Here is a 26,931-nt window from a genome sequence, read left to right as displayed (position 1 = left end):
AAGGCAGCGGGCAAGGTTTAGGGAGGGGGTTCTTTTACCTTCAGGAGAGAACAGATTTCTTCTCTAATTCTCAGGCCACTGTGCTGAGAGGAGTGGGAGTTCTCCTTCCCCCTCCCCCCAACCCCAGGCTTGGCTTCATGACAAGAAAAGGGTGGGGGCCCCCATCTTTCAGTTCTGCTTCCTCCAGTCACGGCTGGATGGACCTTTGAGGCAAGACTCTGATGTTTGAGTTCCTGCAGCCTAGGTCCCCCCCTCCCAGCCCATTATCCACAGACAGCCCCTGCCAGGGCCCCATGTTGGACTGGAAAGTTCATTTTCTGTGATATCCAGGGTCTGTGCAGAGACCCCCCCCCCAATAGGGAGTGAGCTTTTTCAATGAGTCCAACGAAAAGAAGCAGCTGGAGGGTGGTGGATTGTGTGCATGTGTTTCCCTAACCCTCCCCTCTTTGGTCCTTCCTACTTCACCTCCTCTTTCTTGTGGCCCAGGCGGGGGCACTCAGAAGGCTCTGGCAGATCCTCCGGCCTTCGAGGCCAGCTCCCCTCCAGCCTCTCCTAAGAAACTCTGAGTCCTTCCAGCAACTGTCTGCATTTCATGTGTAGAAGGTTGAATGCCCTCCCCCGCCCCTGCAAAGATATGTCCACATCAAATCCCTAGAACCTGTGAATGTGACCTTATTTGGAGAAAGAGTCTTTGTAGGTGTAATCAAGTTAGGGACCTGGAAATAAAATCATCTTGGATTTTGCGGGTGGCCCTAAATCCAAAGGCAAGTGTCCTTTTAAGAGAAAGGCAGAAGATTTGAGACATGCAGAGGAGATGATGGGACCACTGAGGCAGAGATTATAGGGATCTGGCTACATGGTCACAAGGAAAGGAATGCTGAGGGTTTCCAGAAGCTAAAAGAGACAAGGAAGGACTGTCCCCTAGAGCCTCTGGCAACACCTTGGTTTTGGACTTCTGGCCCGCAGAATGGTGAGCAACGAAGGCTCTGCTGTTTTTTTTTTTTTTTTTTTTAAGATTTTATTTATTTATTTGACAGACAGAGATCACAAGTAGGCTGAGAGGCAGGAAGTGAGAGGAGGAAGCAGGCTCCCTGTTGAGCGGAGAGCCCGATGCGGGGCTTGATCCCAGGGCCCTAGGATCATGACCTGAGCTGAAGGCAGATGCTTAACCCACTGAGCCACCCAGGTGCCCCAAGGCTCTGATGTTTTAAGCTGCTCCGTTTGTGGTGCTTTGCTCCAGTGGGTCTGGAAAATGAAGCTACTAGGGAGTGGAACAGGAGCCCGGAGGCAGGTGCGTGAGGCTTCAGAGTGGTTCTACCCAGAAAGAGCTGTGTGTTATCAGCAATGTTATTTGGCCTCATTTGCAAAACGGAGGCAATAATACCTATCTTCCCAGGCTGGTTTTTGTTTTGTGTTTACAGCTTTATTGGGATGTAATTCACCCATTTATTTTTTTAAGTAATTATTTTCAGAAAGAGAGAGAGAGGGAGGAGGGGGAAGAGTAGAGAGAGTGGAAGACACTCTCAAGCAGAGTCTTTGCTGAGCAGGGAGCCCAACATGGGGCTCAATTCCAGGACCCTGAGATCATGACTGGAGCTGAAATCAAGAATTGCACACTTAACCAACAGGGCCATCCAGGTCCCGTGCAATTCACCCATTTAAAATGCACCGCTGGTGGTCTTTGTAGTATATTCACACAGTGGTACAACCATCCCCACATTCGCTAAAGAATGTTTTTGACAGCCCCCGAAAGAAACCCTACCTCCATGATTATTTGCCCCCTGTTTTTTCCCACAACTCTGTCCCAACCCTAGCCCACCACTATTCTACTTTATCTGTAAGGATTTGCCTATTCTGCACTTTCATACAAATGGCATCATACCATTCATGGCCCATTGTGTCTGGCTTCTTTTGATGATCATCATGTTTTCAGGTTTGATCCATGTTGTAACCTGTATCAGTACCTTATTCTTTCTCTGGCTGAATAGTATCCCATGGTTTGGATTTATCCCATTTTGTTGATTCATTTATTTTTTTTTAAATTTATTTATTTGACAGACAGAGATCACAAGTAGGCAGAGAGGCAGGCAGGGAGAGTGGGGGAAGCAGTCTCCCTGCTGAGCAGAGAGCCCAATGCAGGGCTCGATCCAGGGACCCTGAGATCATGACCTGCGCCGAAGGCAGAGGCTTAACCCACTGAGCCACCCAGTCACCCCTGCTGATTCATTTATTGAGAGAAACTTGAGTTGTTTCCCTGTTTCGGCTGTTATGAATTATGCACCTGTGAAATTTCCCATACAAGTTTTTGCATGGACATGTCCAGAGTGTTTGGAAGGTTGAATGAAGCAGAATCGAAGGTATCTGATATGCCCTTCACCAAATGAGGAATCTTAGAATCTGCCCCGACTCCTGCAATTTACAGCTTAGGAAACTGAGGCATAGAGAGGAGCAGAGACTTGTTCGAGATCACCTAAGGTGGTAGAGCATAGCACTTAATTGCCTATGTTTGTATCAAAATCCCCAGCACCAAATCCTGGTTCCATGTGGAGCTGGGTCACTTTAGGTCCGTCATCTCCCCTCTCAGATCCTCAGTGTCTTCATGTGAAAAGCGAGGATAGTAAGAGTATCTACCTCATATGGTTTTTGATGTTAGAATGGAAAGTTCCAGCCTATGTGTCTGGCACATGGTAGATGCTCTACAGATCTCGACTGTTACCACGGCTGCGCCAGAGGTGGACCCTGAGTCTCCTGGCTCCCAGGTGTAAGAGGTCTTGAATCTACACTTCCCCAGTTCCCTTTCCTATATGGTGGGCATCTTCCCAGAGTGATTATAAGTTCCTTGGGGGAAGGAGATAGGACTTCCTCTCACCACTGCCCGGAGTGTGTAAGAAGTGCCAAATGAGCACTTCTGCTCGCTTTCTCCGGCTCTCCCAAACTCTGGCCTTCACCAGGTGACCCAGCTAGGGACTGTGGTGGGTGTTAATTCTCTACATTTTTCCAATGCTCCCTGCACTGACTGAATGTGTCTCCCTTCCAGGCAGTGGGCAGTGTGCTGCCATGGACCTGGGGCCTCTAGAAGGCGGGTACCTGGAGCTTCTCAACAGCAGCGCTGATCCCTTGCAGCTCTACCACCTCTATGACCAGACGGACCTGGCTAGAGAAGAGCTTGAGCTCTGCTCAGGTGAGCTATCCCTGCTCTGGCCCCTCCCAGGTCCTTCCTCACCCCTTCCTCACTGCCTTTAGGGGGAGGCAGTCAGCAACTGGGGGTTGGGGTGCGGGGAGGCTGGGCAGGCGACGTTCTGACCGCTGAGCTCTGGTCAGCACCACGGACAGCTCCAAGCGCTCCCCTGTTTGCTTCGGGAGGGCACTTCTCCCAGCCCCGCAGCGCCTCTCCTTCCTTCCCCACCAGCCCTCTTCCCAGACTTTTCCTGCTTCATCCGTGGGTCTTTTCCCTCCAGAACCCGACATGGACACCATCAACTGCGAGCAGTTCAGCAAACTGTTGTGTGACATCGAAGGTGATGAAGAGACCAGGGAGGCTTATGCCAATATCGGTGAGGAAGCATTCTGAACCCAGAAAAAGGCCAGTTGAGGGGAAGAGTTCCTTTTTCTCTTTTGCTAACCTCACCCATTCACCACAAATCACAGCAGGCTCCTCCCTCATAAATTAGGGCAAGGGGGGTGGGTGGGATTGCAGAGCAAGAGCTAGAAAAGAGACTCCAGGGAAATGGAGAGATGACCTCTTGCCCAATGACCACCAGGCAAAGTCTTTTATATTCTCTGCCTCCAGTTCTATACCTTTTTATATTTCTTGCTCTCCTTGCTTCCTTCCACACAGCCCATACCATATACCCCTCCCTGTCTTCTCCCTCGCTCCTAAGCCAAATGACTCTAGTATTTGTAATATCTACCATTTGGGTTCATTTGTTGCTCGCTGATCACTGTATGTGTGTTACTGCACTGAATCCATACAACAACAACAAAGGAAATAGATCCTATTAATATCTCCTTTTTGCAGAGGAGGAAATCGAGGCTTAGAGAGTTAAAGGAATGTACCCAAGCCTGCATTAGAGATAGCAATGGTCAGCCATGAGATGGAAAGCTAGGTCTTTCTCATTTGAAAGTCCTTCTTTTTAACCATGAAGAGGAAAGTGTCTAGGGTGGGGAGGTTCTCTAAGGCTTAAGCTGAGAGGCTTATCTTGCAGGTTTAAAAAGGGCAACTTTACTTCGAAATAAGGGCAGGACTCTTTGGGGAGAGGTGTTGCTGTTGGTTTTTGCTTTTGTTTTTTGGAGGGGAGTGGGGTAAAGTCTCCCTCCTTACAACTATCTCATAGAGTCTCTGTTGAATTAGAAAAAGATGCCCCCTCTTATGGAGGATAAAACCCCCATTTTTCCTCTTGCTGGGCAACCTTGTGCAGTCAACAACCTGCCCAACTGTTCTTTGTGGCCCTTTCCCTGGCAACCCAAGAGCCACATAACTCAGGAGGTCGTGCACAGCGTGAATGTGGCCAGTCTTTCCCCAGTCCACAGTTAATCCTGCCACACACAAAGTGGAAAATGGAGAGTAGTAACTGTGTGTCTCAAAAATTACAGAACTGAGAAGTCTGCCCACTTCCTTTCCTTCTTGGGAACTTACTTGAGGAAGCAGAAGTGTTTGGTGTTGAGGACTTTCATATACCTCACAGCTGGAGGCAGTGATGAAGGTTTGAGCATTACTTAGGATTTAGGGGGGTTTTTTGCAGGAAGTGGAAGCTGCCAAAGCAAGGGGAGGGGGAAGCTTCGTCCAAATCATTGGGCTTTCTCTGTGCTTCTAGAAAGCCAGGCTCTGGCCTGAGCGTGCAATCATTTGAGACATCTTGAAATATATGTAGAAAATGGCTTCCATATGTGCATGGTGGGTATAATAATCACACCTCCCTCATGGGATGACTGAGGATAGGATGAGCTTCTCTGTGTAAAGTGTTTAGGAAAGAAAGGAATTTGCAAAGGGAGAGTCAGGTGCCCCGCCCACCCTGACCCAACTACCACCATCACCATCATCAGAGATATCAAGGTCACTGCTGCCCTTTCATGGCTCTCCATTGCTGATAAAATCAAGCCCTACCTTTCCCCCAACATGAAACTTTCCTGCAGACACCTGTGTCTGAGTTTCTCAAACACCTTTCCTCACCCCGTCCTCACTGCCCCAAACTCTCCGCTTTCCACCTCTCTGACTGTGACCATCTTTCAATGTCTGGCTCTGAGATCCCTTCCCTCTGGAGCCCTCCCTGAAAGACCCATGCTGCCATATGCTGTTTCCTCTGCCCTTTTGCCGTGATAGCTGTCTTTCCCTGGGCTCCCAGTCATGTAGCATCTGATATAAAGAACCACTGTTTCTTAATTGCCTGTGGTGTCCTGGCTACTGTATCTGATGCTTTAACTTAGAGGCAGAGCCTCTAATCCTCACCATGCATCCTTGGGTTGTAGGCATTTCTTATTCTCATTACACAGCTGAGGACGTGGAGCCCCAGAGAGGTTAAGTCATTGGTCCAAGCTTGCACAGCTAGTAGGGTTAACGGGGGTCAAGCTGGGATTGAAACTTAAAGCCCGTGACAACTCTACCACACTGCCTTGTATTACTTTACAGCAATAGTTAAGTTTTCATGGATGCATATCATCCCTTCAACTAGATTGAGAGCCCATGAAGGTTCAGGGTTCCTTCATTAATTTGATCTTTGAGTCAGGAAATGCTGATTGAGCCCCCCGCCCCATGCATGCCAAGGCTGGAGGGTCACAGTTCCTTGGTGCCCACCCCAAGGCCAGGCACACAGTGGGTATTCAGAAAACTCATTGAATGACTGTTCTTTTCCTTGTCTGGGCAGCGGAACTGGACCAGTACGTGTTTCAGGACTCCCAGCTGGATGGTCTGGGCGAAGACATTTTTAGTAAGTTGGGGGGACTCTTGGCTCAGCCTGCATTTCCTTCCTTGTTCCTTGGTGAGCAACCTGATGACCTCCCTTCGAAGGATGGTCAGATCCTGCCCCAGCACACCGACAATGAAGGCTCATTTGGGGCATCCACTGACTGTGTGTTGCAGTCTCTCTCTTTTTTTTTCCCCCCCAAAGTCGAGCACATAGGATTGGATGAAATAATCAGCGAGAATGTGGAGGTGCTGGAGGAAACAGGGCAGAAAAGTCAGAAAAGACGTGAGTAAGCCCTTCTCAGATCTGACCTCAGCCTGCTTGACTCCTGGCCCTGCCTTGGCCCCAGAGCCTGCTGTGGCTCCCAGTGGCTTCCCTTGTTAAGTCCTGTCTGCTCTGCCTGGGTTTGGACGTGCCACCCTCCACTCCCCTCACTGGTGCTCCCTGGTGACCCAGGGAAGAAGCAGATAGCCCTGGGGCTAAGGCCATTCTCCAGGTGTGTCTCTAATGACCTTTGGGCTCTGGCCTCTCTTTCATCCTTAGTTGTCACCCCTGTCTTTGAGGGAGGTGTCTTCAACCTTAGATTCTAGAGTCAGCAAGAACTGGGTATGGGTCCGGGTCTGTTATCTCTGGACTCTGTGGCCTTGAGCAAGTGCCTATCCCTCTCTGAGCCTCCTACTCAGTCTCCCTTTCTCCTTTGTCCTTACTGGCAGTCATCTTTTTATACCATCAGTTTTTAAATGCAAATTGCTGCCCTGCTAACCCTCCAATGGCTACCAAATACATACACAAGGCAGATATGATCTGACCCTTCCCACCTCTCCAAGCTTGCCATGGGGCAGGATACTCCAGCCACACTGGCTTCCTACCATTCCTAGAATTCATGTACCCTTTCCAGCCTCAGGCCTCATGTGCCCTTGGCTCTTGAGGTTCTATCTGGAAGGCCCTTTTCCCAGTTTTTCCCAAGGCAGGCTCCTATGAATTCTTGAGGTCTTGGCTAACATGTCACTTCTTCCTGGAAGCCTTCCCTGACTACCTTTCCCCATGGACCACCTTGCTGATTTTCACCTTGTGTGTGTATCTCCTTGTCCCTTAGCACTTGTCACCATCTGGACTTTTTAAAATGTATTGCCTTTTGCCTGGTTCCCTGCTGCGAGAACCGTGATCTTGTCTTCCTTACTCATGAACTACACCCGCAGGATCTAGCACAGGGCCTCCAGTAGCACCTCAGTAAATGTCCACCGAGTGTGAATATCTATAAAATGGGTTGAACAGACGAGTGAGAGCTTACTACGTTCCAGACCACATATCAGACATGTACCTATTACTTGATCTGTCCACAGATAAAGCAGGTTCATGCTATAAAAATTCAAAAGGTGCAAGGGAAAAAAAAAATCTCCTTCCCACTCCTGTCCCCTAAGCCCTCAGTTCGCCTCCCTGAAAACAGCCTACTTGGCTGGTTCCCTTCAGGGAATTCCTCTTGCTGGCTTGCTTTGTTCATTTTATTTGATAGGTATTTCCCCCAGCATTTTACTGTGAAGCTTTGCAACATGAAATAAAGGTGAAAGAATCATACTGCAAATGCTTGCCTTAACATACCTCTGTCCGTCCGTCCATCTATCCCACTATCCATCCACTCATCCATTTGTTTTTTATTGGGAACATTTCAAAGTAAACCGCAGACACCAGTACCCTTCCCCGTAGGTCCATTGGCATTCTCATTCTCTTTCAGCGTGGAATTTCGCTGGGTAGGTGAACCGTGATTTAAGCAGCCCCTTGCTGAGGGGCGCGTAGGACTTTTCCCCGCTAGTGTGCTACTGCTCGATACTTAGCTCACCGATTTTCCATTTGTCCCTGCAGAGTAGGAAGCTCTGCCCCTGTGTCCCAGATGAGTGATCAAAGGCACACAGAGGTGGGGTGCCTGGGTGGCTCAGTGGGTTAAAGCCTCTGCCTTCAGCTCAGGTCATGATCCCAGGGTCCTGGGATCCAGCCCTGCATGGGGCTCTCTGCTCAGCGGGGAGCCTGCTTCCTCCTCTCTCTCTGCTTGCTTCTCTGTCTACTTGTGATCTCTGTCTGTCAAATAAATAAATAAAATCTTTAAAGAAAAAAAAAAAGGCTCACAGAGGCTCTGTTGCAAAACCACCGGGCTAGGGAGGGACCCCAAGCAGGTTGTTGTTGTTTTTGTTTTTATTTTCCTAAACTCAGAATCGTCTTGTGTCCCCTTTGTGGTTCTGCCTCTTCCAGTCCCTCACTGCCCCTGGGTCTTCAAGGTGGGGGTTGGGCACAAGCAGGCAAGCAGGGTGGCAAGGGTCAGGGGAAGGGGAGGGACTGGGAGCTGCAGGGCCACTTCCCAGCCGTTAAAGGCCGGGCCATGGGGGCTACTGGGGTTCATGGGCCCCTCATGGCTGGGACCACACCTTCCTTGGGGCGGCTGACCATGATGTTCTCTTTGCAGCCTTCCCAGAGGAGCTGCCCATGGACTTGAAGCACAGGAAGCTAGGTGAGCAGGGTGGGGTGCACCGAGGTGGGTGCAGAGTGCGAGGCAGGGAAGCCAGCCTCTTCAGGAGCATGAACGAACTGGCAGTGGAAAGCCAAGGCTCAGAGAGGGGAGGTCACTTGTCCAAGATCACACAGCCAGTGAGAGGCGGAGCTGGGATTCAAACCAAGATTCGGTCATGACTCTGTTGCCCCTACTCTGCCGTTTAAAGGCCGCTGGAAGATCCAACTTCTACAAAGCCTCTCCCCCGACACCCCTTCTTAAATTCTGAGTCAGAATTGAGGCCCCACTTTCTGCCTTACTCCACTGCCCCTCCAGACCAGACCACACGTCTCCTTTTGGAGGGCAGCGTCACCTAGGGTCAGCTGGTCACCCAGCGCCCTCTGGCCTCCCGAGAGCCCTTCCCCAGGCTCACCGTCCCCCACCAGGGGCTGCGTCCGCTCCCTCCACACCCCCTCTCATCCCACTCAGCTGTTATTGCGAAGAAGGTGGGGACCCTAGCCCCCGAGGGGCCCAGAGTGAGGAAGCAGCTCACAGTCTAATGAGGGAAGCCTAGTCCCTGCCCTCAGAAAGTTCTGATCTGGTGGGGGAGACTGGGAGCCCGCCCCTGAAGAATCCAGAACGATGGAGAAGCGATTCCTGCCTTCAGACATCTCTTAGTCTGATGGGAGAGACGGGGTTCCTACTTTCCAAGACCACCAGTCTGATGGGGGAGACAGGAGCTCTGCCTGTGAAGACCCCGGGGTGATAGAGAGGTAGTTCCTGTGTTCAGAGAGCTCCCAGGCTGACGGGAGAAGCAAATGTCTATCCTCTTCAACCTGCTTACTAAAGGGAGGAGAGAAACCGCCCCACTCAGATGGGACAGCACAGGACAGATCCTGCCTCCTTTGGGGAGTGCTTGGGGCCTCGTAAGGTCCCCCCAGGGGCTCAGAGGCTGGCTGTGGAAGGTGGTAGGGGCCTGACCCAACAGCCAGTGACAGGGAGAGGGCCGGGGGGCGGGGGGGTGTGGAAGGCTGCTTGGCACAGGGAAGTTGCCGACAGAACAGCTTCCCCCAGGGCTGGGAAGAGAACAGGAGCTCCCTGCAACTGCCAGGAGAGAGATCCACTCCGCTTCTGCGATCCTCCCCAGAAGGGCCCCGCCAGACGCCCCCTCAGATCCCACCCATGGTCCCCCGGATCTAACGTGGTCCTCTTCCTCACAGCCGAGCCCGTCACTGTGCCCATGGTGACTGGCACGTTCCTGGTGGGGCCAGTGAGCGACTCCTCAGCACTGCCCTGCCTGTCACCTCCTGCTGTGTTCAACAAGGAGCCAGAATCCAGCCCGCGTTGGATGGAGGAGACCGTCCTGATGCCTGGTATATTAGGGACTTGGGTGGGGGGGGGGGTTCCTCCCTCCCGGGGGGTGCCTGAAAAGTGGCCACAGTAAGGCCCACCAGGGACAGGAACCCTCCCCCCATGTTGGTGCCACCCAGATCCCTCCCAGCTTGTCCCATCCCTCAGGGTCCCCGTCAGCTCAGCCTGTGCCCGAGAATGTGCCTCCACAGGAAACCTCCCTGGGAGATAGAGCCAGGAATCCCCTCCCGTGAGGGTGTTTGCCCAGCAGCCATCTTCGTCCATCAGCGATGAGCTGAGCACCTTATCTGCCCGCTCACTCTGCTGGGTGCTGGGGACAGACACAGCTGCTGCTCTGGGGGACAGTGGAGCCCTTTAGAAAGAGAGTCAGGTCTTAACTGCAGAATCAGAGAACGGGATTATGAACACTGGTGCTCACTGACTTTGTCTCCTGCAGTGCCCCCTTCTAGTTCCTTGCTGGGGTGCCTCAGCCTTCCTGCTGGACCCATTCAGATTGTCCCCAGCCTCCCCTCTCTGCCCCAGGGGCTCTGGCAGATCTCAGGGCCTGGGACAGGGGTGTCCAGTATGGTCATCTATCAAGGTGAGTGTTCGAGACCTAGCCTCCCCCACCCTGCCCCCTCTTGTGGCTATCTGAACACTCCCTGACCCCGTCCTGCCCCAACCCCAAGCATTTGACACCTTCTCATAATCCTCCCTCCCCAGAACACACTTCTCTGACCCCCTTTCCCATCTATCAAAAGCATAAGAGCAGAGGTCCCTGAGGTGGTCTGGGTGAGGGACCTACTCAGGGGCTGTAACTTTCTATGTATCTATCTCTTTCCCCCACTAAGCCTTAGATTTGCCTTTTTTCCCCCTTTGTGTTAGACCTTATTATATTTAAAAGTCACATCAATACTTGCTCATTCACAAGCCAAACGAAATGAGAGGCTTACAAGAGTCACGGAGGCTCTTCTGCACTCTCTTAGCCTAGCGTGGTGAGCGGTTTTGTATGCCTCTTTGCGTGGCTTTTTTGGAATTACCTTCTTTCTTGATCGGCAGGCTGGTCCCTGCTGACCTCCCCCACTGAGGAGCTGTGAATTGCCCAGGGCAAGGCTCCTTTGGGCTCTCAGGGCTGGGAGAGAGGATGAAGTCAGTGGGCGAGACTGTCACCCTAGCCAAGAGCACCCTTTAAACGTTGGAGGCTGGTTTTTTTGTAGAAGGCACTGGTGGACCCAAAGCAAGGGAACATGCCTGACCTGACATCCAGGCCAATGAGCACTGATTGCAGAGCACGATGAGTGTTACTGTAACAGACTGTGCCCATTTCACAGATGGGGAAACCAAGTCGCGGTGAGCTAGGTGTAACTCCAGAGTTCTTTCCTCAGTCCTGTCCTGAGAGGTCTTCCTTTGGAAGTTCCCTAGTCTCCTCCCCAGACTTCCCAAGCTGAGACTGATCTCCTTTGGGATCGAGGGGTGACCCAAGTGGGGCCCGGGGTAGATACCTGGTTGTTCTGACCCTTCCCTTTGTCCCAATATAGGCGAGATGCCCCAGGCCAGCCAAGTGCTTTCTTCCAGTGGCCCAGCTGTGCAGAGCCTCCCCAAGTCTCCAGATCGGCCTGGCTCCACCAGCCCCTTTGCTCCGTCTGCAACTGACCTTCCTGGCATGCCAGAACCAGCCTTGACCTCCCGTGCAAATACAACAGGTAAGGACCCTTGGGGGCTCGTGGGAGTTAAAGGAAGCAGGACAGAGGCCCTGGGCGAAGGCATCATGTCAATCAGGTCCATGAGCCAAGCTGTCCACAAGGACAGGCAGGCTGTGTTTATAGGTAAAACAAGGCAGGGTGGTCTCCAGGGAGTGGAGAACCCATGTTCCACCTAAACTGGACCACTGGCTTTCCGCTGCTTGCCATTGGGCACGAAACCAGACCCAGTGCAGCCAGACCTTCTGAATGGTCAGCAGAATCTGCAAATTCTCCGTTTTTACATAGGTACTATGCTTTTTAAACCACGGGTTAAAATTTATAAAGCAGCGCTGGCCCAAGAAAGGCCTCTTTGAGTGGGATACAGCCTCAGGTCACTCCCTTCTGACCATTGTCTCGGGGGAGACCCAGCCCCCAGCCTCCCCACCCGTTGGTTCTGCCTTCGGAGAGGACTGAATGTCCCTGAGGCAGGAAGGTCCCCGGGGAACGCCCTTCACCCAAATTTCTTCATCTGCAGAGGACCAGAAGTCCCCTACCCAGGGCCTGGCGACTCATGAGGTCTCCAGCAAGCCTCCGAAATGGCCTGGTGAGTGAGAGGGGGCGGACTCTCTGTGCCCTGGGGATGTCTCTGCTCCTTTGCTCCTTCTGTGAGCAAATCATGTGTGCGGAGGTCCCGCCCTTGTAAGCCCAGGCCAAAGGTGGGGGTGGCATCTGGTTTTGCTGACTCTGGGCACGGGGGTGATGGGAGGTGGGATCATGAGACCAGGACCGAGCCCCAAGTCTCACTCTGGTCTGTGAGCTCTTCTAAGCAGATACATGGAATCATGCATGTGACAAAAAAAAAAAAAAAAAAAAAAAAAAAAAGCCCTAATATCATCCCCCTTTTGCAGAGCGGGGACTCCTGGGGGACCCCTGGAGCCATAGCAGGGTCCATAAAATGCTCCGTAATTAGCTATGGGCCTGGGATTTGAACCAGATATACGGATTCCACTCTCTTAACTCTCAATACCGCCCCCCACCGCAGGGACTTTCTGTAGTGAGGGAGGGTGCTTAAGAAGGAGCTTAGGGAGTAAATGAAGGGGCAGATAAGGAAGGGAGAAGACAGGTGAGTGAGGGGTGTGAGAGTCAATGAATGAATGAATGAAGTCTGCGTCACAAGGCAGCGGGTGGGGACCAAGACGCTGGTGGTGGCCGTGGGGCTGGTGATGGCCCAGCCTGCTGCTAGCACTGTCCCCACCCAACACACACACAGACACACACACCCTTGGGCCTTTGCAGAGAGCGTGGAGCAGTTCTGCCGTTCCCTCCGGGACAAGTACCAGGCTGAGCCCGCAGACCCGGAAGGCATCCTGGTGGAGGTGGAGCTGGTGAGGGCGCGGCTGGAGAGGAGCAGCGACAAGAGCCAGGAGCGGGAGCTGGCCACCCCGGACTGGGCGGAGCGGCAGCTGGCCCGCGGCGGTCTGGCTGAGGTGCTGCTGGCTGCCGGGGACCGCCGGCGGCCGCGGGAGACGCAGGTGATCGCCGTGCTGGGTAAAGCCGGACAGGGGAAGAGCCGCTGGGCCCGGGAAGTGAGCCGCGCCTGGGCCTGCGGCCAGCTGCCCCAGTACGACTTCGTCTTCTACTTCCCCTGCCACTGTCTGGACCGCGCGGGGGACAGTTACCGCCTGCAGGATCTGCTCTTCTGCCTGGGCCCCCAGCCACAGCCCGCGGACGAGGTCTTCAGCCACGTCTCGAGGAGGCCCGACCGGGTTCTGCTCATCCTGGACGCCTTCGAGGGCCTTGAAGGCCAAGACGGCCTCCTGCACAGCGCAGGCGGACCCGTGTCCACAGAGCCACACTCCTTCCGGGGGCTGCTGGCCGGGCTCTTCCAGCGGAAGCTGCTGCGAGGCTGCACTGTACTGCTCACGGCCCGGCCCCGGGGCCGCCTGGCCCAGAGCCTCAGCAAGGCCGACGTCCTGTTCGAGGTGACCGGCTTCTCCGCCCAGCAGGCCGAGACCTACATGACCCGCTACCTGGAGCGCGTCGGGGGTACCGAGCGCCGAGAGCGAGCCCTGGCGCTCCTCCGCCGCCGGCCCTTCCTGCTCAGCCTCAGCCACAGTCCTACCGTGTGCCGGGCCGTGTGCCAGCTCTCCGAGGCCCTCCTGGAGCTGGGTGGCGAGGCCGAGCTGCCCTCCACGCTCACGGGACTCTATGTGGGGCTGCTGAGCCCTGCGGCCCGCGACAGCCCCCCGGGGGCCCTGGAGGGACTGGCCAGGCTGGCCTGGGAGTTGGGCCGCAGACACCGTGGCACCCTGAGGGACAGCCAGTTCCCATCAGCGGAGGTGAGGGCCTGGGCCGTGGCCCGAGGCCTGGTGCAGCCTGTCCCGGGGGCCCCGGACTCGGAGCTGGCCTTCTCCAGCTTCCTCCTGCAGTGCTTCCTGGGAGCCGTGTGGCTGGCTCTGAGCACTGAGATCAAGGACAAGGAGCTGCCGCAGTACTTGGCCTTGACCCCAAGGAAGAAGAGGCCGTATGACAACTGGCTGGAGGGCGTGCCACGCTTCCTGGCTGGGCTGCTTTTCCAGCCTCACGCCGATGGCCTCGGAGCCCTGGCGGGACCGGCGGGGGCCGCCGTGGGGGCCAGGAAGCAGAAGGCGCTCAGCACGTACCTGAAGCGGCTGCAGCCCGGGATGCTCCGGGCCGGGCGGCTGCTGGAGCTGCTGCACTGTGCCCACGAGGCTGCGGATGCTGGGCTCTGGCAGCACGTGGTGCAGGGGCTCCCGGCCCGCCTCTCCTTCCTGGGCACCCGGCTCACACCGCCCAACGCCTATGTGCTGCACAGCGCCTTGGAGGCGGCCGGCCGAGACTTCTCCCTGGACCTCCGCAGCACTGGCATCGACCCCGCTGGGCTGGGGAGCCTCGTGGGACTCCGCTGTGTCACCCATTTCAGGTGCGGGAAGGGGGGGCAGCGCTTCTGCTGTGGTCTTGGCGCTGGTCCTGGCGCTGGGCACCGCGGTGGGGTCTCGGTCAGAATGTACGGTCGCCGGGTGGGGGCAGGCGGAAGGGATGCCTTCCGTTTTCAAGATGAGGACATCCAGGCTCAGAGAGGGACAGCAGCTCGCCCAAGGTCACACAACCCATGAAGGACAGTGTCTTCCACCCATATTTGTGGAGTTTTTAAATTAAAAAAATTTTTTTTTCTATTTTAGAGAGGTGGGGGAGGGGAGGAGAGGGAGAGGGAGAAGGAAAGAATCTCAAGCAGACTCCACGCTGAGCAGAGCCAGACCTGGGGCTTGACCTCACGACCCTGAGATCATGACCTGAGGCCAAACCAAGAATCTGACACTTAACCAACCAAGCCACCCAGGCAGCCCTTCAACCAGTATCCATTCTGCTTCATCTTCAACTGTCCATCAGAGCAGTCTTCCTAGAACTTGCATCTGGTCATATTCTATCCCTCTGATTCCTTAACTTGGCTCATTTAAATTATTCTCTGATCTGTTTGATCACTTCAGCCTCATCTGCAGAAAATATCTCCCACTTTCCCCGCAAATATACTTCACCCAAGCTATGAAGTCCTGTACCATTATACTGGTTCAACCAAGGATTCACCCCTGAGCTCCCTGGTAGCCAAAGCAAAACGCAAAACCAAACCACTGGGAGGGCTGAGAAAAGGGAGGCATCAGTAGGAACTGGAGTGGATATGGAAGGCTTCCTGGAGGAGGTAGGGATGAAGTTGAGGACAGTGTCTGAATAGGTAGGAGGTTCCTTCATGGAGCTACCCCTCCATTATGGTCTAGCCCGGCCCTTGTGCCTGGGTCTGAGGCCTTTTCTCCGCAGGGCTTCGCTGAGTGACACGGTGGGCCTGTGGGAGTCTCTACAGCAGCGTGGGGAGACCGAGCTGCTCCAGGCAGTGGAGGAGAAGTTCACCATCGAGCCTTTCAAGGCCAACTCCCCAAAGGATGTGGAAGACTTGGGCAACCTCGTGCAGATCCAGAGGTGAGGAGGAGAGGGCGTGAGAGGTGGCACAGACCATGCAGGTGGAGGACAGGCAGGACTCAACGTTAAGTTTGCCATTGGTACTTCTCCTCTCCTTGGGGACATCCTGAGCTCTCCCCAGGCCACCCAGAATCTCCCACTGTAGGCACCCCCTGGGCAGAGCCGCCAGGACCCATTACCTCATGCCATTCAAAACTAGCCATCATGAATCCAATTCGTCCTCAGCTAGAGCCAGGCAGATACTCCCTGCTAAGGGTAGAGAGGTTGCCTTCTGCATCTAGTGACAGAAGTGACACGGATGGCCACCTTTCAAGGCAGCCAGGATCAGAACTGTCCCCATCGGATAGGTGGCAAGGCTGGAAGGTCTAGAAGGCAGAGAAAGTTGGCTGTGGAGCAGCTGTTTCTCATTCTGTCCTCATCTGTTGCTGGACCCCTACTGTGTGTACTGTGTGCTCCTGGGCCTGGGTTTGGTAAGCACCTGCTCCGAGGCTTTTTTCCATGAAACCCACAGGAAGGCCTTCATCACGCCCTATTCTGAGATATATTTTTTTAAAGATTTTATTTATTTATTTGACAGAGAGAGACATCACAAGTAGGCAGAGGCAGGCAGAGAGAGAGGGGGAAGCAAGCTCCCCGCTGAGCAGAGTGCCCGATGCGGGGCTCGATCCCAAGACCCTGAGATCATGACATGAGCCAAAGGCAGAGGCTTTAACCCACTGAGCCACCCAGGCACCCTCTGAGATATTTTTTTAACAGGGGACAACAACATCCCCCAAGGAAGGCAGGCCTCCCCAGGAATTTGGGGGCCCAGAGGCAGGCATCCTGGATCCCTCTTGTAGAGGCTCAGGGACAGGCGAAGAGCCTGCTGTCCGCTGACTTTGCCCGTTCTCTCCAGGACAAGGAGTTCCTCGGAAGACACAGCTGGAGAGCTCCCTGCCGTCCGGGACCTGAAGAAGCTGGAGTTTGCGTAAGCAGAGGAGTGAACAGTCTTGGGTCCCTGTGAGGTCTCTTATCTGCCGTTATTAGCGGGGCCCATCCCACTGGGCATGGAGATAGGTCCCCAAAATCATTTTTTAAAATATTTTATTGATTTATTTGAGAGAAAGAGAGAGAGAGAGAGAGAGAGAGTGGGAGGAGGAGCAGAGGGAGAGGGACAAGCAGACTCCGCCGTGCTGAGCTTGGAGCCCGACGCTGGGCTTGATCCCGGGACCCTGAGATCATGACCTGAGCCAAAGGCAGATGCTTAGCTGATTGAGCCACCCAGGAACCCCCTCAAAATCATTCTTATCCTATTGTCTCGCCCCTTTGGAAGCCAGTTTCCGGCATCTGGGGATCCGCTGGCCAGGGCTGGGGCTGGGGCTTCTTGGGTGTGATACCAAGTGGCCCATTTACCGGTGAACATCCGCCTTCCCATTCATTCAGTGGACAGAATCCATGGACTGAGGCCATTGTCCTCAATGAGCCCGAACTTTAGTGTAAACAGACAGTTACCCCCTGCTGTGATTGGGGGCCCGTGGTGGCCAGGGGGTGGGGAGGCCAGGGGGACCCTCTGGAGAAGGTGACCAAAGGGTTGATGGTTGCCGGACTCTTGCTCCAACAAAGGAAGAAACTAAATTCGTGTACGATCCATGTTAGAGATCTAAAATCATCTAACGATTAGGAAGAAATTATTAAACACCTACAGTGCAATTTACATATGCTCTGGGAGGCGGTCACTGCCTGCCCCGTCTTATAGATGAGAAAACTGAGGCCTAGCCATGTTAAGTGGCTTGCCCAAGGTCCCCAGCTGGTCACCCACCAGCTCCCTGCCCCTCCTGATCTCCGCTCCCCCGGACCCCAGGAAAAGCAAGCGTTTCTGGTTTTGAACAGAGACAAGGTGCCACATTTGTGCAGAATTAAAAATGTTGCTGGAAAGAGGAAATGCGTGAAAACAATCACCAAGGGCCCCTTCTGCCTCTGAATTATTTTCAGCTTAAAAAGCCCCGAGGCTGAGGTCGGAAGTGTGCTCTGGGGAACAATAGCCGTGAGGTGAAACGGCCCAGAACCAGGACACTAGCCACCCGGAGGCCAGAAGCCCCAAGAAAGTTCTGAGGAAGGAAGGAAGGAAGGAAAGTACTATTTTGGGTGTGTGACTGCCAGCCACCATGCCTGGTACCACGCAGGCCCTCACGGCCTGGAGATAAGGCCTGTTGACTGCTCAGAACCCGTGAGGTGCTCTGTGGGGGGGGACGGGGTCCTTCCCTGGGTCAGCCCTTGAACAGGTACCCTCTATATTCTGGGCTGCCTTCCATGCTCCCTCCACTCCAGCCCCAGGCTCACTACACAGGGTCTTGCTGGCCTCCAGGCTCACTACACAGGGTCTGACCCCTGGGCCTTTGCACTGCCTTGCCTTCTGCCCACGATGCTCTTCCCCAGACACCTTCATGGCCCACGCCACTAGTCTCTCACTTCCTTCTCGTTTCCACTGAGCTAAATGCTCCCGTGTTTGAAAGTACCATTCTACCCCGACTGCCACCATCCTAGTCTCTGAATTACTGCTTATCTCCCACGCCAGATAATCGACCGATTTCTTTGATTATCTGTCTTGCCCCCGGGACCATCAGCTCCATGAACAAGGGACAGGATCTCTGTCTGTTTTGTTCATGGCTCTGTCCCGGATAGACTTATATGGGCCCGGCCCCCAGGAGGCGAGCCGTCAGTGTCGGATGCATGAACGCTGTCATCCTTCCGGCAAGCTCATGGGACTGCGGCCAGATGCTGCGGGGACCAAGACTGAGCTGACAGGATTTGCCCACATGGTCCCTCAGCGGCCACGTGGTCGGGCCCAGCTTTAAATCAGGCATCGAACTCCCCCCTCGTGACCTTTTACGAAGGTTCACGGTTCCCAGACTTTGAGATTGCAAAGACAGAGAATATTTTAGAGTAAATTTGAGGGACTCTTGGCAGTTACCACCTTTCCATTTTTATCAAATGGGTTGATACAATAACTCCTGCTGGCACCATAATTTTATCAAAGAAGGAACATTTTCTTGCAGGAAATGCCCCAGAGGACGCAATTTCAGAATAAAAGGACAGTTAAACGGACGTTGAGTCCACTTAGCCATATTTTAAAAGCAGAACAGAACAGCCCTCCACCGTCTTTATTTTTCTCATTCCCTGGAAGTCGGGTGTAAATGTTGATCCACACTGTGAGACCTTGTGTGAATTAGTTAATCCCTCTGTGCCTTGGTTTCCCCATCTGTAAAATGGGGTTAAGAAGTGCCCTTAGCTCAGAGTTGTGAGGATGAAATGACATCTACTCTGAGTGAAGGACCTGGTGTGTGTCTGGCATGTAAGTCCTCTATAAATGGTTTTATTTGTTATTAAAATGTAATGACACAGGGGTGCCTGGTTGGCTCAGTCAGTAGAGCACGCAACTCTTGATCTCAGGGTTGTCAGTTCGAGCCCCACGATGGGTGTAGAGATTACTTAAAAAATAAATAAAAATTTTTAAATTAAAAAATTAAAAAAAAAATTGTAATGGCAGATAAGTAAAGCCATTTTTTTCAAGACTGGTGGTGGTCTTCAGGCTAGAGTTTGGGAACCACTTCCCCAGGGCTGGAGCCCAGCTGCCTCTAGGGAGGCTTTGGTGAAGTCTGGCAAAGCAGAAGGTGGGGATCAAGGGGGAGGGAGGGGCACTGGGGAAGCAGGGAGGGGACTGGGGGAGGGGTCTCAGACTGGACCTGCCTTCTGTGGCTCATACACCCATCCTGGTACCTCACTGAGGAGCCTTGACTGTTCTGGGGGTGTTACCTCTGTCCTTTGCCTTCTAGGCTGGGCTCCGTCTCAGGCCCCCGGGCTTTTCCCAAACTGGTGAGGATCCTCGAGGCCTTTTCCTCCCTTCAGCATCTGGAGTGAGTACAGACACAGACACCCTCTGGTTTTGATAACCCCCGACCCTGCCCCTGGGGACGGTGCACACGGAGGACCTTCTCTGTCCCTCCCTCGAATCCCCTCTCCTGCGGCTTCCTCCGTGTGGCTGGTGGGAATGGCCACATGACCCCACTGCAGGGAAGGGAGGACAGATGAGAGAATCTCCAAGAACATAGAAGGTTGAGTCCCCTTGTGACCTCTGAAACCTCTTTTCCCTCGCCCGGCTCTCGTGCTGTTCCTGGCACCGCCAGGAGGAGGCAGAGTCTTTGCAGAGTTGTGGTCCCCAGAGGGTTAAGGAAGTTGCCGGAGCTCATGGGGCTGGGGGTGGGGGGAGTGGGGACAAAAGCATTCGAGTCTGTGGGGAGTGAGAACTTCGTCCCATGGCTGGCTCTTGACAGTTTGTCTATGGTGGGTCCAAGGAAGGGGGGGGATGGGAGGAGGCTGCCAGGCCGCTGGTCTCCGGGGTGTGCGCTGACGGCCCCTCCGTCCGATTGCACCCGCAGCCTGGACTCGCTGAGTGAGAACAAGATCGGGGATGAGGGTGTCGAGCAGCTGTCAGCCACTTTCCCTCGGCTGAAGGCCCTGGAGACTCTCAAGTGAGTGCTGGCACCGCCCTCGGACTTTTGCGTTCTGTTCTTCCGGTCACTCACGCACTTGGTCATTTCATTGGTTAATTTCATCAGCAGATCCCGAAGGAGCACCTTGCTATGGGCAGGCACTGTTCCGGGTCCTGGAGACCCTGCTTTAAACAGAGCGATCAAAGATCCCTGACCTCAGGGATCTATCTCCTAGTAAACAAGCAAACAGATAAATCCGTGATTATGAAGCACACAGTGATGAACGTAAATAACGCTTAATGAGACAAAGTTCTGCCGGGCGGTGCAGGAGGAGGAATGGACCAGGATGTGTTACTAAAACATCATCATCAAAATAGTAAATCTTTATTAAAAAAAAAAGAAAGAAAGAAAGAAAGAAAGAAAAGAAAAAAGAGGGACCCTGGGTGGCTCAGTGGGTTAAGCCTCTGCCTTTGGCTCAGGTCATGATCTCAGGGTCCTGGGATCGAGTCCCGCATTGGGCTCTCTGCTCAGCAGGGAGCCTACTTCCCCCCTCTCTCTCTCTGCCTGCTTCTCTGCCTACTTGTGATTTCTCTCTGTCAAATAAATAAGTAAAATCTTAAAAAAAGAAAGAAAGAAAGAAAGAAAGAAAGGAAAAAAGGAGCTCCTGGGTGGCTCAGTCAGATAAGTACCCAACCCTTGATTTCAGCTCAGGTCAAGCCCCACGCTGGGCTCAAAAAACCAACCAACTGTCCTGGGTATTGGGAAGTGGATGGATGAGATGTGGGAGGATTCGCATGATCGTTTACTGAATGTAGAGGGGATTGTCAAAGCCTGTCCACACTCCGCTTCTTAACTGGCTTGGGATGGCTGCAAGGATTCGCTTTGGGATTTCTTTGACTGTAGAACCCTGAGACTTCCCCAGTGTTATAGCATTCTGGGTGATGCTGTGGGTAAGCTCGCTCTCCCTCTCTCCCCTACTCCTCTCTTCGTCTCTCCCTCCCTCTCCAACCTTTCCTTCCTGTCTTTTTCCCATCCACGTAAGTATTTACTGAGCACCTACTATATGCTGGGCACAAGAGTACAGTAACAAACAAAACAGACCTGACGTTAAACAAATAATAGGAACACGTATTCAAGTCTAGGGTGGAAATGTGGTCCCAAGGGAAGAGAAGGATGCCATCGAATCATTGAACAGGTGTGGGGGACACATGAGCTCTCTCTGTATTGTCATTCCCACATCCCACGCAGCCAAGCGTGGGACAGCATCTGTATTTACTAAGAATCGGCATGTTGCCTGTGTCTCTCCTCCAGGTAGACAGGCATGTGTTTGCTGCTCAGGCCACCGTGTGGGGAAGTGAGCGTTCCTCAGCTCTGTCCCAGCTGGGTGGGCATGGATAGGGAAGGCCATCAGACTGGGTCCTGAGCCCTTCCCCTCGCTGTGTCTCTGCAGCTTGTCCCAGAACAGCATCACTGATGTGGGTGCCTGCAAGCTCGCCGAGGCCCTGCCCTCCCTGGCTTCATCCCTCCTCAGGCTGAGGTGAGTGGGGCCCACACTGAGCTGGCGGGCTGGGGGAGGGTGGAGAGCCCCCTTTTCTGCCAGAGCTGCAGAGCCCAGGGCTGGGGCTGGAGAGAATCCCTGCCAGGTATTGTGTTTGCTTGCTTTTCTTGCACAACTAGGTGCAGGGCTGGGGTGGGGTTGGGGGGAGGGGCTTTGACCTAAAATCCAATATGAACATACCCCCCCCCCCCCCGCCCCGGAGCTGGGCCACGCCAAGGCCCCAAACAAGGATAGCAGGGCCTGGGGAGATGCACCTGACAAGCTGGGAAAGTTGATTACTCGTTTGGAAAATGGGGACCATCCCAGTGGCCTATGGAAAGCACTTGGCCCAATGCCTGTTTCTAGTGCACAGTAAATATTGGCCCTCTTTCTCCAGGGGATGGCAGGACTGAGGCTTTTTCTGGAGTCCAGCAGTGACCGTTTCTAGAAGGCTGACTTCAAACAGGCAGCCTTGGCGGGCTCTTGCAGCTCACACAGTGCCTGCACTGCCACCTTCTGGTAGGCCTTGGCATAGCACTTCTGGCTTTTGATAACTTCCAGCCTGGCTCCCCGGGGTGGTCCCGGGTCTGATGAGGGGAGCTCAGACCAGAGCCCCAGCCATGCAGCTCAGCCTTGCCAGCTCTCCTCTCTGGCCAGGCTTTCCTACTCCCTCCTCATAACCCACCAAGGACAGGCAGAGTCACATTCCTAGAGGAGATGGTATCTGGTTCATTCTTCTTATTGAAGAATCCACCCTTTATCATTCCAACCAGGGTCACCATGTACAGCTGTATTGGTTGTGTATTGTGCAAATCATAGTCTATGTGATTGGCACTCCCTAGACTTGTGCAGGACATCTAATTACCTCTAATATCAACTATGGGCCAGTACTTGTGCTAGGAATACAGCTATGAACAAAACAAATAGTCCTTGTCTTCAGGCTTCTTGCATAATAAATAAGCATGTGTACAAACAAAGTATTTTTAAATAGTGATTCACGCTGGGGAGGAAACTAACAAGGGCCCGAGAGGGTACAACGGGGAATATTGAATTCATCAAAGAGGTCAGGAGACTCTCTTCTGTGGGGGATGCTCAGGGACAAGCATTCCAGGAGGAGGGAACAGAAGATGCAAAGACCTTGAGGTAGGAAAGAGTTTGAGTCTTTGCCAGAAGGGCCACTGTGGCTGGCTACAGGGAACGAGGGGTAGAGGGTGGGAGACGAGGTAGGAGAGGTAGGGGAGGCCAAATTAAGCAGGGAGACCCTTGTAGGTCTGGAGGGGGCTTTTGGAGTTTTCCCATTACGAATAGAGAAGCAAGTGGGGCATGTGGGGGCAACATCTGATCTGACTGACACTTTAGAAAATGTTACTAATTAAACCATGACATTCATTGATGATTAGACACCCCAGGATCTCAATGACATTCAGATGTGAACATGTACCTCTTGGCATCCGTGAAATATGGGAAGAATCCTCTGTCTGTGGGAGGAGGGGGAAGCCCCCTGGGTTCTAAGACCCAACCCAGGAAGTAAAGGCTCTGCCTGGTTCCAGCCCTGGTCCTGGCCAACCTGGGACATCAGGGGATGCTGGAGGTCAGCCTAAATCCGCTTTGCTGCAGTATAGACCTGCTGCTTTTACACGCAGCCCTGCAGTGTAGCCTCAAGGCTGAGTCATGGCAAAGTCATGGCCTTGAAATGAGAATCACAGGGGCACCTGACATGTTAAAGGGATGATTGTTCCTGAGTATATAGCTTCAGCGGGCACCGGCGACACCCATCGCGTTATTGACTATGCTGCTTATGGTAGCTGGGACTATGCCGCAGAAACCCACGCTGGCCCAGTGGCTCTGGTTTTTTCTCTCCCCTACTATGCCCCAGTGCTGGTCACACCATCTGCGGTAACTCATATAACCTTCACTGACCTCCCACCCCCACCAGGAGGTAGTAATAACTGCAGCTAGGATTGTCATTCCACCTGCTAGGCTCTGTTTTGGGTGTTGCATCAGCATGAACTCATTTACTCCTCCCCAAGATTATTGTGCCCATTTTCTGGAGGAGCAAACTGAGTCACACAGGAGTTAAGCAACTTGGCCAAAGGTCACACAGGCAGCGAGCCCTGCAGCTGGGATTTGAACTTGGGAAGTCTCAGCCAAGAAGCTGCTTCCGCTTGCTCCTGTTGCTTTCCCTGGACTCTGGGCCCATTTTTCCCTCCGCAAAATGGGCCTAGGATCTGGCTGGGCGTGGATCCCCATGGACCCTGACCTCTGTTTCCTGCAGCGTGTACAATAACAGCATCTGTGATGTGGGAGCGGAGAGCCTGGCACATGTGCTTCCAGACATGGTGTCCCTCCGGGTGTTGGAGTGAGTGTGGACAGTGGGTGGCAGGGGTCTGTGGCTTGGGGGGACTGCGGGGTCTCCTGCTGCCAGGCTGGGAAGGGCTGTTCTTTGAGAGCGTGGGGACAGCCTTGGTCTGGGGCCTGATGGCCCTGAGCAAGGGCCAGACCCCAGGATGGGTTTCCCTCTCTAGTGTCCAGTATAACAAGTTCACGGCCGCCGGGGCCCAGCAGCTCGCCGCCAGCCTGAGAAAGTGCCCTCACGTGGAGACACTGGCGTAAGTCTTGGTCCCCCTGTGGGCGGAGAGACACCAGCTCTCCAGGGGCACAGCTCCTGTGAGCCCTGAGCCCAAATCCCGCTCTCACCCTCACCAGTGTGGGATCTTAGATGAGCAAACTTTGCCGTGCTGGCCTCAGTTTCTTTGTCTGTAAAATGGGAGTGATAATATTTACCCCAAGCAGTTTTGTGAGGTTCAGGTTAATCTTGGAACAGTGGCTGGTGCCTGAAAATGCTCAGTGTATTAGGGTGAACGATAGGAAATCACTTAAATTCTGTAATTCTGGACCTGGCAAATTTAGCAGTTTCATATGGTTCAAATTTATGTGTTATTCCGTCACCACAGTGTCCAATGTCTGATATCAGCACTTTATACTCTCTCAAGGCACTTTCACCTACGTAATCCCCCGTATCTTCTGGGCTAGAATTTATAAGACCCATTTTACAGATGAGAAGAATGAGGCCCAGAGAGGCTAATTGACTTTTTTGAGGTTTAGAGCGGAACCCGGTCTACAGAAAGGGGTCTCAGGACTTCTAGGTCTCTGCAATCCCCATATCCCCGCCCTGGTCTGGTTCTGCTGGGTGGGAGGTCTCCAAGGTTCCAGGCGGGGTGGTAGGTGGGAATTGGGGGGTCCCCTTCTCTCCTCTAACCGGCCTGCCATGGACATCACAGGATGTGGACGCCCACCATCCCGTTTGGTGTCCATGAACACCTACAGCAGCTGGACTCACGGATCAGCCTCAGATGAGCTCTGGGATGCCTGGGACGAGCTACCCGAGGTGGGCTTGGACGGGGATAACTAGGGGGTGGCTGCTGGGTGAGCACCGCGGGACGTGCACCGTCTGCGGCCTCCTGCTGCAGAGGTGTTTTTAAAGGCTTTGGGGACTGGACCCTGAGCCTCCTGTCTGTGGCCAGGCCTGGAGAGGTGGAGAAAGGATGGAGCTTGGGGGGGTGGTCAGACATCCACTGACCTTAGTTTGGGGCAAGAGGTCCCCCCAGCCATCCCTGTCGCCTACCCTGCATGGTCTTACAGGAATTTGCACTATGCGTTTCTGTGCCAATGAGTGTCCCCCCCACTTCTGTGCTCCCCCAACCTGTGATGTCCCCCTCTTCCAATGCCACATCCTCCCCAATCTCAACAGTGCCCTGTCCGTGGGTCCAGCTGCCCCCTCCTGAAGCTTTCTGACTCAGCCCTTCTCCTGATCTCTCACAGCATGTTCTCAGAGGACGCTGACCACGCTGGACCTTGACCTGGTTATCTGTGGACACAGTTGTCCTTGGGCCCACGAGCCAAGCAGTCTGGCGCCCAGCCCTGCCGGCTCAGGGTCGGCCCCCACCCAGCTGCGAGGTGGGCCCAGCTCCAGGCCTCCATGGGGCCCAGGTCGATGACAGCCCCCGCAGACGGGGTGGGCGCCCAGTGGCCACTGCGGTCCACCCAGGAACCCTGAGGCAGGCCCTGTGGGACACTCTACAGCAGTGGCAGGCCAGAGTAGAGGAGTGGGGCATCCCCATCTCTGTTCCCTCCAGGTCCCTGCTGGCCCGGGAGGGAGGCACTTCTCCACACGGCACTCCTAATAGGGATACACTGCGTGCTGTGCGGACAGCTGTGGCCGCCCCGCCAGCTCCTTTCCCAAACTGTGACAGGCCGGAATTCTGCATTCTGCGGCAGCTGCTTCGTGTCTGCTGGACCCACTGTTTTGCACTAACTTCGTTGAGCCCAAAGCTTGGCCTGGCGCAGACACACCGGACTTTAGCTGGAAAGAGCGGACGGTACACTAATGGAGAGGGGAAGGGCGAGGGGGCTGGAGCCACACCTGCCTCTCGGCCTTCATATCTTGTGTTGTGTTTCACTACATTATAAAGGGCTCACGGCACGTCCACCATTTGAGTTTATACCTTGATGACCGTTTTGGGGCGCCCGCTGTACGTTTATCGAATGCACCACATACTCCCCCCAAGATGCAGGGACTTAAGATGACACATGCATTGATTCTGCTCCTGGGCCGGTCATTGTGGGCTGGGCTCGTTGGGGACGGGACATCTCGGTCCCACTCCGTGTCAGCGGGGGTGACGTGCTGGCTGGCAGGGTCAGCTGGGGCTTGGGTTCCTCTAAGGAACCGACCACAGAAGGGGCACCTCTCCACGTGGGCTGGTTTGGGCTTCCTCATGGCGTGGCAGCTGGGTTGAAGGGCGATCATCCGAAATGGAATAGGGAGACAGAGACCAGAGAGAGAAGAATCCTTTCTATAAACCATCCTTGGGAGTCACCTGGCATCACTTGCTCCACATTCTTTCTAGAATGGAACAGGGGCCATGGCTGTCCTCCACCCCCCCAGCTCCCCCACCCCCGGCGGAGTCCACCATGGCCCAAGTCCTGTCTCTTTGGAGAGCCCCTTCCTATGGCATCTCGAGCTTTAGCAGCAAATTCATATCTAGGGACCGGCAAGGTGATGCACTGTAAGCCTTGCAGGGGGTTTGTTTCCCTCTGCCTCTCTCTGACTCGCTGTTCTATCCTGAGAGCCATTTCTTAGTCGGGCTGGCATCTTGCCTTGGCCACGGTGAGCCTGGAAGGGACCTGGGAGCTTTGTGGTCTGCACTGAGAGCTGCAGCTCAGCTATTGTTTTCACTGGAGCGTGGCCTGCTTGGTCAGAAGTCCCAAGGTGGGTCAAGCTGGCTTTCTCCCCGTGGCAGCGGGAGCAGTCTGCTCTGCTTTAGCGCACCAGCCCTGATGCCCGGTTTCCAGTCTCTCCTCCTCTTTCCCGAAAGTGGGAGTCAGGGATCAGGAGGGTCGGAGGGATTTGGAGCCAATTGCTGGGTTGGCGGTCCTAGCAGAGAGGGGCGTTGCCTTCTGCCGTGGCCCCGCTGCTGAGGGCACCAGGCGCTCTGACCCAGGCTTGGGTTTTAAAGAGCAT

The 26,931-nt window shown here is 54.1% G+C and overlaps 1 protein-coding gene across 6 annotated transcripts in view; it reads left to right on the top strand.

The window, feature by feature from the left end:
* The window catches only part of CIITA (class II major histocompatibility complex transactivator), a 45,319-nt gene extending 19,417 nt beyond the window's left edge, over positions 1-25,902 (top strand). For 5 of the 6 annotated variants that reach the window (XM_059153917.1, XM_059153920.1, XM_059153921.1 and 2 more), the window contains 19 exons: positions 3,038-3,181; positions 3,459-3,554; positions 5,862-5,924; positions 6,105-6,185; positions 8,356-8,400; positions 9,600-9,752; positions 10,187-10,330; positions 11,268-11,432; positions 11,947-12,015; positions 12,708-14,355; positions 15,246-15,404; positions 16,300-16,371; positions 19,217-19,297; positions 19,820-19,912; positions 21,324-21,410; positions 23,686-23,769; positions 23,936-24,019; positions 24,692-24,798; positions 25,233-25,902. In XM_059153917.1, coding sequence (XP_059009900.1) covers positions 3,038-3,181; positions 3,459-3,554; positions 5,862-5,924; positions 6,105-6,185; positions 8,356-8,400; positions 9,600-9,752; positions 10,187-10,330; positions 11,268-11,432; positions 11,947-12,015; positions 12,708-14,355; positions 15,246-15,404; positions 16,300-16,371; positions 19,217-19,297; positions 19,820-19,912; positions 21,324-21,410; positions 23,686-23,769; positions 23,936-24,019; positions 24,692-24,767 — 3,344 coding nt within the window. In that variant the 3' untranslated portion in view covers positions 24,768-24,798; positions 25,233-25,902. Of the gene's footprint in view, positions 1-3,037; positions 3,182-3,458; positions 3,555-5,861; positions 5,925-6,104; positions 6,186-8,355; positions 8,401-9,599; positions 9,753-10,186; positions 10,331-11,267; positions 11,433-11,946; positions 12,016-12,707; positions 14,356-15,205; positions 15,405-16,299; positions 16,372-19,216; positions 19,298-19,819; positions 19,913-21,323; positions 21,411-23,685; positions 23,770-23,935; positions 24,020-24,691; positions 24,799-25,232 lie in introns of those variants that run through there. The other variant, XM_059153922.1, reaches the window with a different exon arrangement.
* The last annotated feature ends 1,029 nt before the right edge of the window (positions 25,903-26,931 follow it).

Source organism: Mustela lutreola, chromosome 17 (genome assembly GCF_030435805.1).
Source record: "Mustela lutreola isolate mMusLut2 chromosome 17, mMusLut2.pri, whole genome shotgun sequence".
Classification (NCBI taxonomy): domain Eukaryota; kingdom Metazoa; phylum Chordata; class Mammalia; order Carnivora; family Mustelidae; genus Mustela; species Mustela lutreola.
The sequence above is the reverse complement of the archived record's forward strand: the minus strand, read 5'-3'. Positions and strand labels throughout refer to the sequence as shown.